The sequence below is a fragment of the Panthera onca genome, chromosome D3 (genome assembly GCF_046562875.1).
Source record: "Panthera onca isolate mPanOnc1 chromosome D3, mPanOnc1 haplotype 2, whole genome shotgun sequence".
Taxonomy (NCBI): domain Eukaryota; kingdom Metazoa; phylum Chordata; class Mammalia; order Carnivora; family Felidae; genus Panthera; species Panthera onca.
In genome coordinates, this window is record NC_138350.1 from 12,791,268 (window position 1) to 12,810,214 (window position 18,947).

The 18,947-nt window shown below is 49.4% G+C and overlaps 1 protein-coding gene across 4 annotated transcripts in view; it reads right to left on the reverse strand.

The window, feature by feature from the left end:
* NOS1 (nitric oxide synthase 1) overlaps positions 1-18,947 on the reverse strand; it is a 182,366-nt gene that overhangs the window by 63,018 nt on the left and 100,401 nt on the right. For all 4 annotated transcript variants that reach the window (XM_078435748.2, XM_078435745.2, XM_078435747.2 and 1 more), the window contains exon 3: positions 7,271-7,397. In XM_078435748.2, the coding sequence (XP_078291874.2) occupies positions 7,271-7,397 (127 nt within the window). The remainder of the gene's footprint in view (positions 1-7,270; positions 7,398-18,947) is intronic.

Genomic DNA, 18,947 nt, shown 5'->3' on the forward strand with positions numbered 1-18,947 from the left:
AGAATAGGAATACGGTTTGATGCGATGGATAAGCACGCGGAGTGGTGTCACGGATTCCTGAACCAGACATCATTGTCGCACTGGAAAGTGCCAGGACGGCTTGCTTTGAATATACTATTAAAACAAACAGTTAGCAAAAGACGTGGAAATTCCTGCAGGGCTGAACCCAAACCCCCATCAACTCAGGCCCCGCTTCCTGGCTCCTCCCTGGCTCTGACCACCTGGGGCGGCAGGATAGGAAGGCTGATCTCATGGCTAAATGACCTACAAAGACCCTGAGGGTCACCAGCAGGTGACATCGTGGGTGGAGGGAAACAAGGTTTGGATTTGGCTGCCACTGGGGCCTGACGAAGACTCTGCCCCACATAATTCCCAGAAGTATCTTTGTTGAGGCTGTTTTTGTCCCCTGTTTGAGGGCGTCCCTGGAACACTGGGTAACGTAACAGAGGGGGGTACTGAAGGCACTTTGGGGAAATCCAGCCTAGATGGTCTTATCCTGGTCACGAGCTGGAACCAACCAAGGGATAGCTAGTCTGATTGAGCTGGGGGCGATAATGAGTTCAGTAGCAGTTTATCGCTTGCAATTTGGGCACCTTCCCACAGAGAGAGATTAATCTCCAAACACAGGAGTTTCCTTAAGTGCTCAGAGAGGCTTAGGGAAGGGAATAATCCACCGGCAGCCCGATGGAGCCAGTGTCTCTGGCTAACGCCCGCCAGGCAGGTCTGCAGGGAACGTCTGAGTGTGATTCTGCGAGATTCCAACTATCACGGTATAATAACTGCCGTGTGTGCGTGTATGTGATGTCTGTAGCTTGTCCCGGACATGGAAGTTTCCGGAGGTTGAGGCAACTATTTGACGAAAAGACGACGCCCAGGCGGTGAACTTCTCCAGGGCAGTGATCGTGTCCCATCTCCTTCCATCGTGAGCGGCGTCCCGTGAATGCCTATTCGGTGCCCGGCTGGGGCCAGGCCATTGCACATCCAGGGGCTCACGGAATCCTCATGGTAAACCCATTTTTCAGAGGAGAAAACAGAGGCTCTGAGAGGTGCAATGACAAGCTTCAAATTAACAGCTGACAGGCAACAGAGATGGGCCCGCAAAGCCCCCGCCTTCCCACTGCAGACAGGCTGCTCGCAGTGTATCCTCCCAGAGCCTGGCCTCAAGCAGTGGCAGAAAGATACACACACTGCCTCGATCTCAACGATCGACGAGAACGACAACGGAGTCACAGAGGGAGACAGGTCCAGCTGTGTCACTCGGTGACTCCGTGGCCGCTTACCTTCCCTTTCTAAGCCCCATGGGTGTCATCTGTATAAAGGGGATTGTGCTTCCTGCCCTATGTGCCTCCCGTTAGCAATATAACAATTAGCAGTAAATCTACGTCTGAATCAGCAACATGAGAATTAGCCAGATGAAACGCCAGCAAAAGCAGCGATAATAATCATGCACATTTTTGGAACGCTTATTCTGCGCCGGACCTTTAAGAATTAAGAGTGGGCTCTGTGGCCTGGGTTCAAGGCCCATTTCCATCACGCACTAGTCATGTGACCTTCATCCAGCTAACCCTCTGTGCCGCAGTTTAGTTACCTGTCAGATGGGGGCGATAGAACTTCACTGAATTGGGCTGGGGGTTAACGGAGACCACGGACCCGAAGCGCCCAGCACCGTGCCTGAGGTTGCTCAGCAAATATCAGCGACTATTGCCACAGATCCTGCCATTCCACACCTCATCTCCCCACGACTGGATGAATCTGTTAGGAAACAGAGCCTCGGTGCAGGTGCGAATTTGTTCTCTGTCCAAGGTCACCAGTGGGATGAGGCCCAAACCCAGCGGACCCCAGAGCTGAGCTCTTGGCCCCGTGCTGAGGGTGGGGAGTCTGAGGGTTCCAATGGCCACACCGCACAGGGTGGTGTCGGAATCCTCATTATTGTTATTTTTGTCCTGACATCATGAACGCGCGGTGAGTCAGGGCTGACTTAGCTTTCCCTGTGGCAGGCTGGGTTGTCATCGAGAGGCAGAGAGTTCTGCTGGTTTGCCTTCATTCGGATGCAGCCAGGGTGGGGCTGGCTGCCGCCTTTCGCCTTTCGGTTTTCAGCAAAGCCAGCACCTGCTGGCCAGCTGGGGCTTGTGCCTGAGTGGAGAGGGGCCCAGACCTCCTCTGATCGTCTCAAGACTGGGGATCCGCAAGCACTCCCCACACGCCTCATAATTTGGGGCTCCCCAGAGAGACTGGGATGATGCCGACGCGTACCTCATAGTAGAGAAGAGCTTCTCAACAGATTTTGACATTTTGAAAGCAGCCAGCCAGCCCCAGGTCCCCAGGGGTGAGGAAATGCCAGGCTCCGGATGTAGTACGGGCAGGGGGAGGGGGATTTCGATAAAACAGTCATCTCTCTGATTACCTGATCATCTCTGTCAGCAAGAGGCTGGAGAGACAGGCAGCAGGCTGAATAAGATGGGGGGAGGATGACAGTGGACATCCCACCTCCCCCAGGCTCAAGACCCTCCCTCACATCTACTAAGGACTGGATGACCAATGCTTAATTAGCATCTGAAAATAGACATTCTGCCCTTAAGGCGGACACCCTTTCCCCCTTTAGGAAAGCAAACCAGGCGGGTAAGGTGCTTAATGAAAGGGAAGCTGAGGGGCACCTGGGTGGCTCAGTCGGACTTCAGCTCAGGCCAGGATCTCACAGTTTGTGAGTTCAAGCCCTGTGTCGGGCTCTGTGCTGACAGCTCAGAGCCTGGAGGTTGCTTTGGATTCTCTCTCTCTCTCTCTCTCTCTCTCTCTCAAAAATAAATAAACATTAAATTTTTTTAATTAAAAAAAATAAGAAGGGAAGCTAAGAAGGGCTTGATTCAAATCCTGAGGTTTTGCAGGGAGAACAGACCAATGGCAGTTTCTCAAGTCACTTTCCCAGGATGGCATTTGCACTTCAGAGGGTTATTACGTAAAGGGCCTTTAGAATGGTGTCAAAATTCAATATGTGTCCCCGTTGGTATTAACGCTAAAGACAACCTCAGAGGTTCAATAATGATCCTTAGCAAGAAAAAAAAAAAAAAAAAAAAAGGCAGTGTATGAGCCACTGCTATTCCTTTTACTAGAATACCTTTTCCTACTTCCTACTAGGCAAACTCCTACATGATCTTCAAAACCCAGTTGAAATGTCCCTTCTTTAGGTAAACCTTTCCTGATACCTGCTGAGGTATTTATGTTTCCCAAGTGTTTTGTGTCCCTTTGTGTTTTAGATTAATTGCGCTGTATCTGTGTCTGTCTCCCCACATTTGTCTGCGAAGGTCTTAAGGGCAGGGAGGGCCATGTCTACTCATCTTCGCTTCCACCAGAGCCGTGCACATGGCAGGCATGGGGTGAATGTTTGGTGATGGGTAAACTGATCCTTTTAATCTACCAGCACATGCCAGATACAATTAAAGATGAGAATTCGAATCACACCCAGTGTTCCAGGGACTTGGGTCTCACTGGCTATGCCCACTGCTGAACCAGACTGTTAGCAAGAGAAATAACCATTAGATACAGATGGACATTTCAGCCTCCTGAGACTGGTTTAAGAGAAGGTGCTTCTGTGGCTGATTTTACTTGAATTCGGACGAAGGAGAGAATCAAGAAGGAGGAAGCAGACCTCACTATTCCTTTGGGGAGCTAACAGTCTTCTGAATCAGGAAGTGCTTTCTCTTGTCTAACCGGCATCCGCCCTGCTTCACTTGGACTCTGTTGCCTTTTGCCGGGTCCCTGGGGAAGATGCGGACCAGCTATGCTTCCACTTTCTGCTGTCTATTCCTGACTCACGAAGGCAGGTAGCGGCCGGGTCTCTCTTTGTGTTATTAACAATGCTATTCCCCACAGATGCCTAAAAAAGCAGCAAATGTGGGTTACAACTGGGAGGAAGGAAGCCGATCCCAGGAGCTCCAGGTAAAGGGGCTTTGAGCAGGTAGAGAAGAGACTAAGCACATACGCCGATCTTTTAGGACAGAACGAAGAACGTTACGTTTTTCTATTAATTTGCTCAGCCCGGGAAACATTTCTCAGCACTGTGCCTATGGAGATGTCTAGCAGGAGGTAACAGGGCTGCTTCCTTTAGCTCTGGGGCTGGATTCCAATTTAACCAGGCGCTTGGATCTCTGTCCCCTTCCAGCTGTATTTCTGAGAGGCATATGAACACTGAGTCTCAGACAACTGAGCCAGGATGATCTCGCTGGCCAGTGGTTTTGGGATCACGGACGACACCAAGGATTTGCTCATGATAAAGGAGTGAATATACATCCTAACCACTGCTGGTCTGTATCCCATGCGTCCAGGGGCTCCCAAATTCTAAAATTGCCTGGCTGCCTTCATCTCAGGAAGATGCAGTCTTTTCTTCTCTCTTTATCACCTTCTATACTTCTCCAAGCAAAGGGAATTGCCATTTCAAGGGGCCCTGAGACAAGGTCTCACAGCACCTCTCCCTGATGGCTACGCACTGAGCACTTGAGTCCCCCACCCAAATTCATATGTTGAAAGCTAACCCCCAGGTCGATGGTATTGGGAGGTGGGGCCTCGGGGACAGGATTCGATCACAGGGGTGGAGCCCCTATGGAGAGGATTAATGTCTTATAAAAGAGACCCCAGAGAGATGCCCCTTTGCCTTGTGAAGACACAGCGAGAAGACACCTGCCAGAAACCAGGAAGTGGGCTCTCATCAGACACTGAATTGTCTGTGCCTTGATCTTGGACTTCCCAGCCTCTGGAGCTGTGAGAAATAAATACCTGTTGTTCGTAAGCCACCCAGTTTATGGAATTCTGGAAATAAAGCAGCCTGCCTGACCTAAGACATTTGATCATTTCATCACAAAGCTCCAAAAATGGGGGTGGTCAGCGGTCCTATTAATCACTCTTGCCTTGTTCCCAACATTGAGAACCTCACTACTCAGGCTTGGCATTCGAGGTTATGGCTTTCAAGCTGTCACTGTCTAACCGAGGTGGACAGCATAAAAGGAGATGGCTCTCGTCCTGCCACTGCTCCGATTTCGGCAGTGACTTTAAGGGTCTTTCTAGTGGGGTCAAGGCTTCCTCTGCTTTGTCTCTGTGAGTCAGATCTCGGGGGTTACTGCAGACCAGCGATTATAAACTCCGATACCTGGAGGGGACAGGTAGGAAGCTAAGGCAAATCAGCAAGGCAGCTTGGCTAACTTCAAGACGGATGTATATTAAGCATGAAAGAATATTCTTCATTGTTGTAAGACACGAAATCTTCCTCGTGTTTCCTGAAACATATAAATCTCTTGGTCTAACTCTAACTGCCGCTTATCACAAAGTCATGGATATGAAAATATTTCCCTTTCGTCCTAAGAAAATCAACAGCATTGATGTTATAAAAGGTGACAACAGACAACAGCCTTAACAAGAGGGATGTGATATGGAGTAGCGGGGATTGAGACAAACTAGGGAGTCCTTGCTCTGTCTAGAGGGACAGCTGCTGCTCAGTCCATGCAGATTATCGTCCCGTTAGAACACAGGCTCGAGGTGGTCAGATTGTCCACATTTTGTTAAGAGAAGCTGTGATTATGATATTTAGGTAAAATTGCAAAACACTGGCAGTAGATTCAAAGTACAGATATAAATTGTCTCTTAGGACGCTAGAGTGCAGACCTAACACTTCATGGCCATAGCCTGGATCTAGCCTGAGGCTGCCTCTTTCCGTCCTTTTTATTTGTCTTGGGAGGGTCTGAATTATGCCAATACCCCTTTATTGTAAGTTAAAGAGAATATAAGGAAAAATGCTAACTTTTTTGTTCATTTAATCATGAACGGAAAGTAGTCCCCTCCTGCTCACAGCGTGGCCCTGACTTTTGAGGACAGCATAGCAGAAGTCTACGATGCTGTTCATCTTCCAAGCATTCAGAGGTCACTGCAAGAGAGAGAAGAACTGGCCGGTGGGAGCACGGCTCTGACCTACCGCAGACCCGTGACATCCTTGTCTTCCTGGCCAGCTATCAGCAGCTGAGGAAAGCAATCCCCACCGAGGCTCTGGAATGTCCCATCCTCCCCTGAGGCTACACAGAGAGGCTCTGAGTCGTTGCTCAGGTGAACTGGTAGTAGTGAAAGGTGCCATCCACATACACGCATCAGAAGACAGAATTTGGCAACCTGCCCTATGCCGTCCAGGGCTTGAGACAGATGGAGAGAAGAAGGTGGCCTGCTGAGTGACCTGGGCCATCTCCTGGTTCTGACCTCGCATTTGTCATTCTGACCTATACTTTATTGCAGTGCAGAGGCTGGGTGGGAAATTCATATGCTTTAATGGGGTTGCGCCGGCCTGGTCCGTTAGCTACCCGAGAAGGTAACAAAAAGGCACTGCTGATCTGTGGCCAAATCTATCCGTGCTCAGAAACAGTATTGACTCAGCTGTCAAAACACATCTCCGCAAATTGGCAAAGACCGAAAAATTCGGTAATACGTTAGGTTGGCAGGGCTGTGGGGAAACCACCACTCTCCTGCTTGGCTGGTAGGTTTGGGACAATCTTTACAGTGAGCAATTTCTCAATGTCTGCCAAAACCACAAATGTATGTAATGTTGGACCCAGAAATTCCACTTCTAGGAATTTATTCTATTGAAAAGTCTGTCCATGTGCCACAGCAAGGCATTTATGGGATGTCACAGCAAAATACTGGCAGTGACTGAAGTGTCCATTATGGAGGATGAGCTCAGTAAGTACAGTGGAGCCATGCAATGGAATATTATACAGCCACGAAAAAGAACCAGGACTCTCTTTGCCCACTAATGGGGACTCATCACCAAGATACGGCGGTAAGTGAAAAAAGCAAAGTGCAAAGCAATATGTATAATGTGCTGTCACTTGTGTGAAAATAATATGTGTGTGTCTTCGTCAGTCTATGCATAAAGTATTACTAAAAGGACCACATAAATGATGACTATTGCTTGCCTCGGTGGAGGGAAACCATGTGGCTGGGATTAGGGGAGAGAAGAAAACTTTTTACCATGTGTCTTTACCTTCTAAATTTGGAGTGCAAATGGCATGTGAGTGCCTTTCTTGGTGGAAACAGAATTACATTTGAGGTACAGCAAGATTACAAACAAAACAAAACAAAGGTAAAATCCATATCCTAGGATACACACTCCTGGCCTCAACGCCCCTCAGCCATGGTGGCTCATTTCCATCCCCACATGGCTGGCCATTTGGCATCCCTCCCCCCATCTTCACACCGGAGAAGGGCCAGGGACCGCGGGTAGAGTGTGAGAGCCACTTACCTGCTCCTTCTCTGAATACGGGTTGTTGAGGACGACAGGCACGTGGCCCTTCCCCCACAGGTCACTGAAGACTCGGTCATTCTCCACGCCCAGGGGCAGTGGCTTGTGTGACTTGCCATCCATACCTCTGAAAGGCAAAGCAGGGGAAGTGAGAAAGGCGAGACATCAGGAACGACAGGCCGGTTGCCCTGCCCTCAAAGTTCCGAGTCTGTACAGAACCTCCATGGTTCACCCACGTGACTCTATGTAGAGCCAGCAAGCTGTGGGTGCCCAGCGTGCCCCTCGGTAGTATCACCAGCAACACGTGGGAAGGCAGCCCCGTCGTCAAGCACAAAGCGCACTGACGTCGGCACCGATGGGTGGCGTGCACCCACCGTGTGGACATCCCTTCAGAATGACGATGACAGGGCTTTTGCTCCTCCCTCCCCGTTTCAAAGACCTAGGAACGCAGAAGGCTCATCTCCTGGCAGACCCCCCTGGACAACTTAATGCCCACAGATAAGATAATGAGTCCTGGGGTCCAGGGTGATAAGTTATCTCAGTGCTGAATAAACATGGATAATAAGACTTTACCAGCCCAAGAGAAACAGAAATGATTCTGAAAATGAGGGGAACAGAGCAAAAAAATAAAATACCATTAAGAATGATAGCTAGTGTCTATTAAGCACGTATTGTGTGTCAAGCACTTTACAAATGTTTTAATTTAACCCTTGTGACGACTCTGTGAGGTGGGTGTGAATATTAACCACCATTTTATAGACGGTGTAAGTGAGACAAAGGCTAAGATGCTCAAGGTCACAGTTTTTCCACCCACTCTTCACACCCATTCTGAAGTGGGGGCTCTCATTATTACCATTCATCAGCATCATTATCATTACCACCACCCCTGTCACCATCATCACCACCACCACTACCATCACCATCATCACCATCATCACTACCCCCACCATCATCACCATCATCATCACCAGCATCACCATCACGATCGCATCATCACCACCATCACTACCACCATCGTCATCACCATCATCACCATCATCACCATCACCACCATCATCACCATCACGATTGCATCATCACCACCATCATCAATATCACGATTGCATCATCACCACCATCACCACCACTATCATCACCACCATCACCACCACCACCATCATCATCATCACCACCATCACCATCATCACCATCATCACCATCATCACCATCACCATCATCATCACTACCATCACCATCATCACCATCATCACCATCATCATCACCACCACCCTCACCATCACCACCATCATTACCATCATCATCACCATCATCACCATCACGATTGCATCACCACCATCATCAATATCACGATTGCATCATCACCATGACCACCACTGCCACCATCACCACCATTATCACTACCACCATCACTATCATCACCACCATCACCATTATCACCATCACCACCATCATTACTGCCATCACCATGGCCATCATCACCACCACCACCATCATCACCATCATCATGACCATCATGACCATCATGACCATCATCACCAACATCATCACCACCATCATCACCACCATCACCATCATCATCACCATCACGATTGCATCATCACCATGACCACCATTGCCACCATCAACCATCGTCATCACCATCACCACCATCACCACCATCACCAACATCACTATCATCACCACCATCACCATCATCACCACCATCATTACTGCCATCACCATGGCCATCATCACCATCATTACCATCATCACCACCATCATCACCATCACCACCATCAACACCATCACCATCATCACCATCACGATTGCATCATCACCACCATCACCACTGCCACCATCACCATCACCACTACCATCACCACCATCACCACCATCACGATTGCATCATCACCATCAGCACCATCATGATTACATCATCACCATGACCACCACTGCCACCATCAACCATCATCATCACCACCACCACCATCACCACCATCACCACCATCATTAGTGCCATCACCATGGCCATCATCACCATCACCACCATCATCACCACCATCCAAACTTCCATTGCTACCACCATCACCACCACCATGATCACCACCATCACCATCACCACCACCATCTTCCTCATCCAACTTCTCCTCATCAGCATAACCATTATCACTATCACCATTGCCATAATCAGTGTCATCATTACCATCATCACCTTCATTACATCATAATATTCACCATCATCACCATCATTACCAGCATCACCAACCTCCTCCATCATCACCGTCATTAGCATCTTCATTACTATAATCATAATCCTCAGAATCCTCCTAAGATCAGGAAACTGAGGCTCAGAGAGGTTAAAACACTAGCCTAAGTCACACAGCCAGGGATGATGGAGTTGGGACTCAAACCCAGACTGGTTCCTGACTCAAAAGGCTGGCTTATTAACACCAAAGTTTTCCTGGCTCTCTGTTCTTGAACTCAGATTCAGGGGGAGACTATCTTAGTTAGTTTCCACAGCCTGGTCATCCTCTAAGAAGGAGAGAAGTCATGGCTGAGATGGAACTGACTTTGCCTCGAAATCCAGACCTCCTGACCATCCCTCGCCTCTTTCTCTCTCCAGGCGCTGCCCCCCTGCTTCCTGACAACTGGCTTCTTTTGAACTCGCCCGTCCACTTTTACTCTGATTATAGCATCTGTCTGTGGCTTACTCTGGAGCCCCTCTTGGTTTTGGTCCCAGGTGTGAAAGCTGTTACCTAGCCCTTTGTTCTATATTCCCAGCTTTGGGGACTTAGAATCCTGGTTCTGTAATTTCCCCCAACCTCTAGTCTGGCGCTGACAGTCATTTGGGGTCAATCGGAAGCCAGGGCTCAAGCCCTCTGGCTGCTCACTCGGGGCCATCCAGACCTCTCCTCCTCACAATGTTCCAAAAGTCCTGGTGGCCTGCGTCAGAGCCACTTTGACTCTTCTGGTCGGAGAGGTCTGCAATTGTCAGAGGGAACATTCTGTTTTACCCTCTTTAAAAATGTCACCAAAACACACGGGGAGTGGTTCTTGATTACAGACATTTCACAAGTCAACGGCTCACCTACATGGTGATAAACAGAGAAATTGTCTGTTGAGAGGGCTGATCTAAATGTCACTCTGCTCCCTCTCAGCTCTGAAAGTCCTGATCCCATGATACCACATGACTATAAGTGGCGATTCAGCGGAGAAGAGAGGTTAGCATTGTTGGAGCGTGTGTAACATACCAGGTGCTTGCACAGATGTTACTTCATTTTATCCCAACAGACAACAAAAGCCCTATTTTACAGATGCAAAAACTGAGCCTGGAAAGGTCATGTAAGTTTCCCGAGTTCCCACAGTAAGACAAAGAAGGGCTGGGATTTGAAACTAGGTGTGAAGAATGTTTGGCCCAGATCCTTCCTTTTTTAACACAGAGACAGGAAAAACTAGTTACTCTAAGCCAGAGGCTAAGGAGCAAGTAATACAACATCTCTTGCTGAAAGAGGCCAGTTTGCAAGAATTAAACAGGCAACAATTACCTAAGCAACTCCAAAATGGCTTGTCTTGTGTGAATTTTCAGGGAGAGCTACTTCTGTGTTGCAGTTCCCCCTTTGTAAAAAAGCCTTTAACACCTCTGTTTAAATAATGCATTTGAAGTGTTTTGTCAACAACAAACTTATTTAAGAGTCCTGTGCGAGGAGCAGGGGAAGAGTATTTTTAATATGGGACCAGAGGGAACATCCAGGTTGAGCTATTTTGTTTCCATTCACCCAGGAGCAAAAACAGAAGTACATGTCAGTATTTCCCAACTCTCAGTCTGACAGTGATAACCAGGTCTGAGGGAAATATCTGGCTTATTGCTGCAAATCTGCTCACCCTGGGATCTAGCTGCTTGATGGGGTTCGTACAGGCAGGGTAGTTTGCTGGTTAAGAGCATGGGCTATGGGTTGGGTAGCATTGGGTTCAACTCTTGGCTTTGCTGGCTATAAGCTGTGCAACTTTGGATATTTTGGATACTCACACTTTCGAATTCTCCATTTATTCATCTCTAAAATAGGGTTAATAATACCTTGCTCATGGGATTGCTGCAAAGGTTAAATAAGGTAAAGCTTACAGCCCTTAGCTGTGTGGTACCTATTGGTGGTTGCTCTTACTGCTAATGTATGGGATGATCAGACAGAAACAGAAAAAGGGAAATGCTAGTTCTCTATGAAACAGTTAAGGGCACCTGGGTGTGTTGGTTGGTTCAGTGTCTGACTCTTGATTTTGGCTCGGGTCATGATTCTAGACTTGTGGGATTGAACGCCACATCGGGCTCCATGCTGAGTGTGGAGCCTGCTTGTGATTCTCATTCTCTCTCTCTCTCCCTCTGCCCCTCCACCCCACTCATGTGCTCTCTCTCTTTCTGAGATAATAATAACAAAAAAGATTCCTCTAAGCAAGCACGGTCTAGTAGAACTCTCTGTGATGAGAGGAACATCCTACGTCTATGTTGCCCAGTTTTATAGCCACTGGTAACATGTGGCAATTGAATACTTGAAATGTGCCTATGGTCACTGAGAAACTGAATCTAAATGCTATCTAACTTTCATCATGTTTAAGTAGCCAAATGTAGATGGTGGTTGTAGCATTGGACATATTGGTTATAGCAGTGAGCATCCCTCAAAGCCTAACGTCCCTCAACACTGGGGAATGGAGACGCACGTAGCTCTTAGCCAAGAAGGGCATCTTCCCTGGGGGTTGGGGGGCACAGACAGAGATACCCAGACCCTTTCTAAGCTGTTCACAGAGCACAGGACTTTGGGAATTCTCTGCTTCCATTCTAGATTCCCAACTTCCATTATTCTCGGTCCTGATCTCCAGTCTCCCCTCTTCCCGAGGAGCACACTGTTGTCCACTCCTACCTTTATACTTGCCGTCCCCAGGATGCCCTTTCATTTTCCCTCTGCCGGGAACCAACTCCTACTCAACCTTCAACACCCACTTCACACTCTTCCTCTCCTGGGCGTTAAATGAAGTCATGCATGTAAAATGCCTAACACATAGTCAGAACTAACTAAACATGTGCACTACATTGACAACTAAGGAAATTGAAGCTCAGAGAGATTAGGTAACTTGTCAAAGGTCACAGCACCAATGAGCAGTGGAGAAAGCCTGAAAGTCAGGTGTTTCCTTCTTGCTGTTGTGCTGGCTGAGAATCACTGAGAACAGAGATTAAGAGGGTAGCGGAGGGGCCATTTGGTTGAACCTCATACTTTTGAAGAACTTCAAATTTAGGTATTGATTTTTCTTTCCAAATGAAGTAGGGATGTTGAATGTTTTTATCTGTTGAATGAGATTTTCATAACTTTAATGCATCATTTCTTCATTTAAATAAATATACCGGGAGTCCATAGGTGGAGGTGAATGGGGACTGTTTTGACTTCTTAGAAGCCAGGATGGTGACTTCCCTTTGCCATACTCATGAGTGTGGGTCCTTCCAGCTGCCTGGAGTGGTCTCAGTTTAGATCAGGGTTTCTCAAACTGGAACTATTGATATTTGGGGGGCTGGGTAATTCTTTGTTGTGGGGGGCTGTCCTGTTCCTTGTAGGATGTCTAGCAGCATTCTCTAGGGGGTCTCTACCCATTAGATGCCAGTAACACTCCTTCCCTTTCCAGAGTCCCTCCCAGTTGTGACAATCCAAAATCTCTCCAGACATTGCCCAATGTCCCTTTGGAGAGGAAACCAAATGTACTCCTCCTTATTGAGAAGCACTGGCTTGGGTGTGGCTGAGGACCCCGATCTCATGCTTCCCAGTCCTTCCCTTCCTTGTTCTATACCCATCTCTGTGTCTACAAGGCTTTATTTACCAGTTGTCCCTTGTTCCCAGATGGGATTGAAGAGAATGTCTTCACTAAGTGGCTTTTATCTCCTCTCAGGTGTCCTTAGCCCTCTGGAAAGGCCATCCTCCAGTGGGCTTGCATTCTAGGTGGACCAGTAACCCCAGAGCCATCATGCCATCATGTTTGGAATTTCTCACTTCAGAGTGCATCAGCATCAACTGTTAAAACTCTCCTGAACTCGCCCTTTGGAGAGTCTGGGTCCCCAGGGAACCCTGGAACCTGCATTGTCAAAAGCACCCCACATGGTTCACAGACCTCCTTGAAGACCCACCTTCCTGGGAGGGCTCTGGGCCTGACTCTTGGCTGTGAACAGCAAGGCGCCCTCCTGGTCAGAAATATCAACATCCCCCAAGCTCCCTCTCTTCTTTCCCCCCATAAAACCAGGCACGGAAGTCTAACTCCCACTTGGCGAGCATTTTCTATGCTTTCTGGCAAGGACTAAACCAAAGCTCCTTTTCCTCCACTTTGCTAGCTAGACAATCATGCCCAAGCCAACAGTCAGTCTGGCATCTCTAGACCTTCTAAGAACCTTTGCCAAATCCTTCCAACTGGGGGGCTTCCTGGGGGCCAGGCCTCGGACTCTCACACAGGGGGTGGGCTCAACTCCACAGGAAGTTGACACATGTGTTGATCAGCCCAGTGCTGACCACCAACCAACCCCAAGTACCCAGGATGGGGAGCAGGAGGGCCAAGCCTGTGTGCAGGGCACAGTCTGGAAGTGGGGGCCACCTGCTCTGGCCCAACCGGGCAAGGAGGCTGCTGAGGAGAGCTGCTCCTGGCAGGAAGCCTGCTGCATCTCTCCACAGACACCACACTATTCCCTGACCACCCTCCTTCTCGCCCACCCCCCCTCCACCTGGCTGTGGATGCTGGGAGCTAAGTTAAAACAGGAGGACTTGGGGGCTGTGAAAAATGAATCTGGGGTCTCTGCAAAGCTTTGTTCTAGAGCTCTTCATGCTGGGGTGGGGGAAGGTTGTGAGGGAGAAAAGTATGCTCTTGAGAGCTGGAATTTTACCGAAATCCTCTAGCTGAGAAGTGAGGTGAGGGCCTCTGGGCTCAGCAGCAATCACGACTGTAATTGCTCACATCACAAATGCTGGGCAGGATCCTCAACCTCCAGTGTTTGCAGCGTCTGGGCTGAGCAGATTGGCTGGTTTTGGATCCTGGGCCACTGGAGAGCCCATGCCAGCTCCCGCACAGCTCCCGAGGCTGGTTGTCTCCCCACAATAGAGACTTGGTCCTAATAGCTCTTCCGATGCTCTCTTTATTTTTGAGAGGCTGGAAACCAGGTTTAATGTGAAACCTCTTGATTTCTCTGTTTTGCCACAAAATCGCTTTTTCAGAAAACTCTGCAGGCCCAATAAAACTCGAGGGAGATCTGAGTGTGACCCTCGATCCCCAGTTTGTGACCTCTGACCTAAAGGGGTGTTTGAGTGCCTCTCCCTGGAGTGATGGTCTGGGGAGGTCGAATGGAGCAGTGAACCTTCCAGGTGGGTTTGACAGGAGGTGGACCGGTAAGTTGTTTGGCCTGTGATGAGCGTGCCCACCAATGACCTTCAGGAGGACCCTGAATGGTAGTTCTGGAAGGAATCTTAGGGCTCATCTGGTCCACATGCTACTTTTACACATGGGGAAACCGAGGCCCAGAGAGGTCAAGGGGCTTTCCTAAAATATGTAGCTAATGATGGCAAAGGGGGGTCTAGAAGGAAGAACACTGAGCCCAGTCCAATGAGACCTCATAGTAATGGCCAGTCCAGGGTCTGGCCACAGAATTGCTCAGTAGGGCTTGTTGGATGGGGGTGGGGGGCTGAAAACGGCCCCCAAAGACATCAAATCCTAATCCCCAGAACCCACATATGTTACCTTATATGGAAAGAGGGTCTTTACAGGGGTGATGAAGTTAAGGATCTTGAAATTGGGGAGATCATCTTGGATGGGCCATTAACTATAATGGCCGTAAGGATGCCATCACATGCGTCCTTATGAGAAGGAAGCAGAGGGAGTTCTGCCATGGAAGACAAAGGCCATGAGACTCCAGAAGCAAGATGCTCATGCTGGAAGGGGCAGGCAGGGGCCCCAGCCAAGAAAGGCAAGGGATGCAGCTCTAGAAGCTGGAAAAGGTAAGGAAACAGATTTGCCCGTAGAGCAGATGTAAGATCTCCAGAGCTGTAAGAGAATAAACGTATACTGTTTGAAGCCACCACATTTGTGGTCATTTGTTACGACTGCAAGGGGAAATGGATACAATGAATATTTGGTGGCAGGGGCAGGGATGGCTTGGGCTGTGTGTGTGTGTGTGTGTGTGTGTGTGTGTATGCGCGCATAGCTCTCTTCCTACTCACTACACTCACGTCCCACAGACCTTCTTTCCGTTCCTTGAACATCACAACCTTGTTCCTGCCTCAGGGCCTCTGCTCCTGCTGTACCTTCTGCCAGGAACGCCCTTCCCTAGATTTCACACGGTTCATACCTTCTGGCCTCAGTATAAATGTTGCCTCTTCAGGGAGGCCTTCTCTGACCCTCTGATCTAGTTTTTTTTTTTCTTCCCCAATCCCAAGCCATATTTCTTCAAATCACTATTTCATTTCTTTTATAGCATGTGTCACTATCTAACATGATTGCCTGAGAGCCTGAGTCTATCTGTTTATCATTCATTTCTTGTCTGTGACTCCATAATGGCAGAGGCTCATCAGTGGATCCCCAGTTCCAAGGACAGTATCTGGGGCAGAAAAGATGCTCCGTGAATATTTGCTGAATGAAAGATGGTGAGAAGCTCCCCTTCCTTGCACACAATCTGGGGATGAATGGGTGGCTGCGTGGGCTCATTCCATAGCTCCTCCTCAGAATGAGGGGCTGGGGTGCCACTTGACAAGATGGCGGGGACACAGATAGGAGAGGGTGCAAAGTAAGAGCAATAGCTCTATAACCAGGACTTCTCTCCTCTCCCCAGGAAACGACGGACTGGGGAAGCCCTTTATGTTCACATGGTCAAGGTGAGAATGAAAACTTGCACTGAGGTTCAGTGTGAAGGCAGTCATTGGAGTCAATGCCAACGGACTGATTCAAAGCCATAAGACATGTCAAATGCAGTCACGGAGGAGACCCTCTATTGCAGACAGTCCTGGAATCAGTGCGGTCATTGGTTGGTCTGAGGTCAGTTCTCCTGGGGTGCTATCTTGCGTGGAGGGCACTTCAGTTTCCCTTCCAGACTGAGAAAATACCCCAAGTCCTCAGAAACTTGATGGCTAGCGGTCAAGTGCACTGTGGCCAACAGTGTAATCTGTGTTAGTGGAGGCCAAGAGCATGGGCCTGGGGTCAAGTCCTGGCTCTGTCATTTGCTAGCTCTGTGAGCTGGGACAAGTGACTGTGCCTCTCTGAGCCTTGGCTTGCTTACTAGGAAAATGGGGTGCTACGAGGAGCAAATGAGGTAATTGATGTAAAGACCTTAGTGTGAGGCCAGGCCCCCTGGAGGGCTCAGTACAGCTTGATTAGCATGTTGGTCATAAAACAGAAGCTTGTCACAGGAGACCTCCTCTCCCCAGTTAAGCTCATTCTCTAGGATCGAAACTGACTTCTGAACCTCCAGCCACCTCTTCTCGCCCGGTTTCGTGTCAACTGTAGCCACCCACCATGAGATTTCTAGCAAAACCAAGATGAGCACTCTGTGGCCAGGGCTGTGTGACTCTGGGCAAATTGCCCCACCTTTCTGAGCGTCAGTTTCCTTGCCTATAAGGCGGCCCAAACCATACAGCCTACTTACGAAGCAGGGCTGAATTCACCCAAGCTCTGAAGAGATGACTATTATGAAGGTTCTCTGTAAGTAACCGAGTGCCCTGCGAGTGGAGAAGTCATCAGAACGCAGGGCGAGGCTGACCGGCTGGTCCAGATGGATGCTGGACCAGGGACCTTGGCCTCTTTAGAACCCTCCTTCAGGGCAGCAATCTGAACAACCTGGATATCCTCTGACACGCAGCATTTTAAAGTGACCGTTCCCAAGTGCCGAAGGTCCCAGAAGCCCCCAGATTTCCCTTCCCTACGCTCCCCGCACACTGCCACCACCTGCCGGGCCCACCTTCCCCCTGGGATCAAGGGAGAGACTGTGTCTAGACTAAACATCGCTTCTCTCCCCAACGGAGGGCCAGCATTCCCAAACAACAGGACTAGGGACGCCCCGTGAGGGCAAGGAGTTAGATGAAGCAGGTGAATAGGTCCGTGTCCAAGAGGAAAGACGGAAGGAAGGAAATGAGGCCAAGAGAGCAGGAGAGTCAAGGGCACCGCTGAGAACCAGGGACAGCCCCAGCCTCTGCTTGGCCCCCGGAAGCCACGGCCTGCTGGCTGTGACCCAGATGTGGGGCTCCAGGCCTGGTAGGCAGCCGGCCTCACTGGGCATCCAGAATCCAGGCTGCCAGCTCTGACCCCCACCCCAAAAAGCAGCCTGGATGGGGAAGCCACTGGAAGGCTGAGTAATTTCCAGGCGGCCACGTGCTCCAAGGGGCTGGAATCATCCCCAGCCCGCCAAGCCCGGAGAGTGACATTGAAGACCCTTCTGTCTCTGGGCTTGCATTTCCTGACTTGGGACGCTGACACTTAACAAGGCACTTATTCCTGTCACCTAGTTTGGTGATTTCTGAGGGCACTTTTGGTTTTTCCAATGATGGTGAGGGTCCCTGGCATCACGGTGGAAAGGAGGTGGCATTGGGGATGGTCCAGGGGCAAACCCACACAAGGAAGAAGGGTCCTGCCTGCCATGCGGCCTTAGCACATCAACCAAGATGAAAAGCAAGCTTAAACTTCTGAGTCAAGACCCCGATTCAGTCTTACGCTGAAACATGGCTTTAAAATACACTCAGTTTTCCATGCATGCAACCATTGGGAAAAGACAGGACATCATTTCATTGGGAGTCTGTCACCATTTCGGAAGATCACATCCCAAGGAGACACCGCTGGTGGCATCTGAGTGGCCAAAACAATACACCTGGTTCCACCTGCATCTGACGCGGTCGTGAGTGGACCAATTCTCTGTTTAGGGGCAAATAGCTGAGCGCTGATAGATGAAATTACAGCTTCTGTTATGATAAATTACTTTTATGCCTGGTCTCCTTTAGTTTATAGTTAGGGCATTATTAGCTCCTGGTTAAGAAAGGGGGCATTTAAAAATATTTGTGGGGGTGCCTGGGTGGCTCAGTCGGGTAAGCATCTGAGTTCTGCTCAGGTCATGATCTCATGGTTCATGGGTTGGAGCCCTGGGTCAGGCTCTGTGCTGACAGCTCAGAGCATGGAGCCTGATTCAGATTCTGTGCCTCCCCCTCTCTCTCTCTGCATCTCCCCTGCTCGTGCTCTGTCCCTCAAAATAAATAAACGTTAAAAAAATTAAAAATATTTGTTAACGTGGGGGGTGGGGAGCTTTGAGCACAGGCTTGGGCCACTGAGCTAGGGGACCATGCACTATTATTGGATAATACTCCTGCTGAGAACCGTTTACCCTAGTGGGGTTCATGGAGCCCTGTACTTGCCCTGGGCCACTTTCTTCCAAAGCAGTGTTTCCTGCTCCTTTTGGTCACTGGAGGGAGGACTGTGATGGATGAGGGCGGGTTGAGAGCTGAGGTGCAGCCTCCCAATTTGGGAAAATAGGTCTGCCGGAGGAGACCCTGTGTCAGACCAGCATGTCCTGCCCCCGTCCTCGGGGAAACAAAGGCTGCTTTTCGGAGGCGGTGTTTGGAGGCGCCCCTGAGGCCAGGCTCCCGTTAAAGTCCTTCACGTTTGGCAACCTCGCCCAAGCCTAGTGTCCTGCATCAGGTTTTTGCATCCC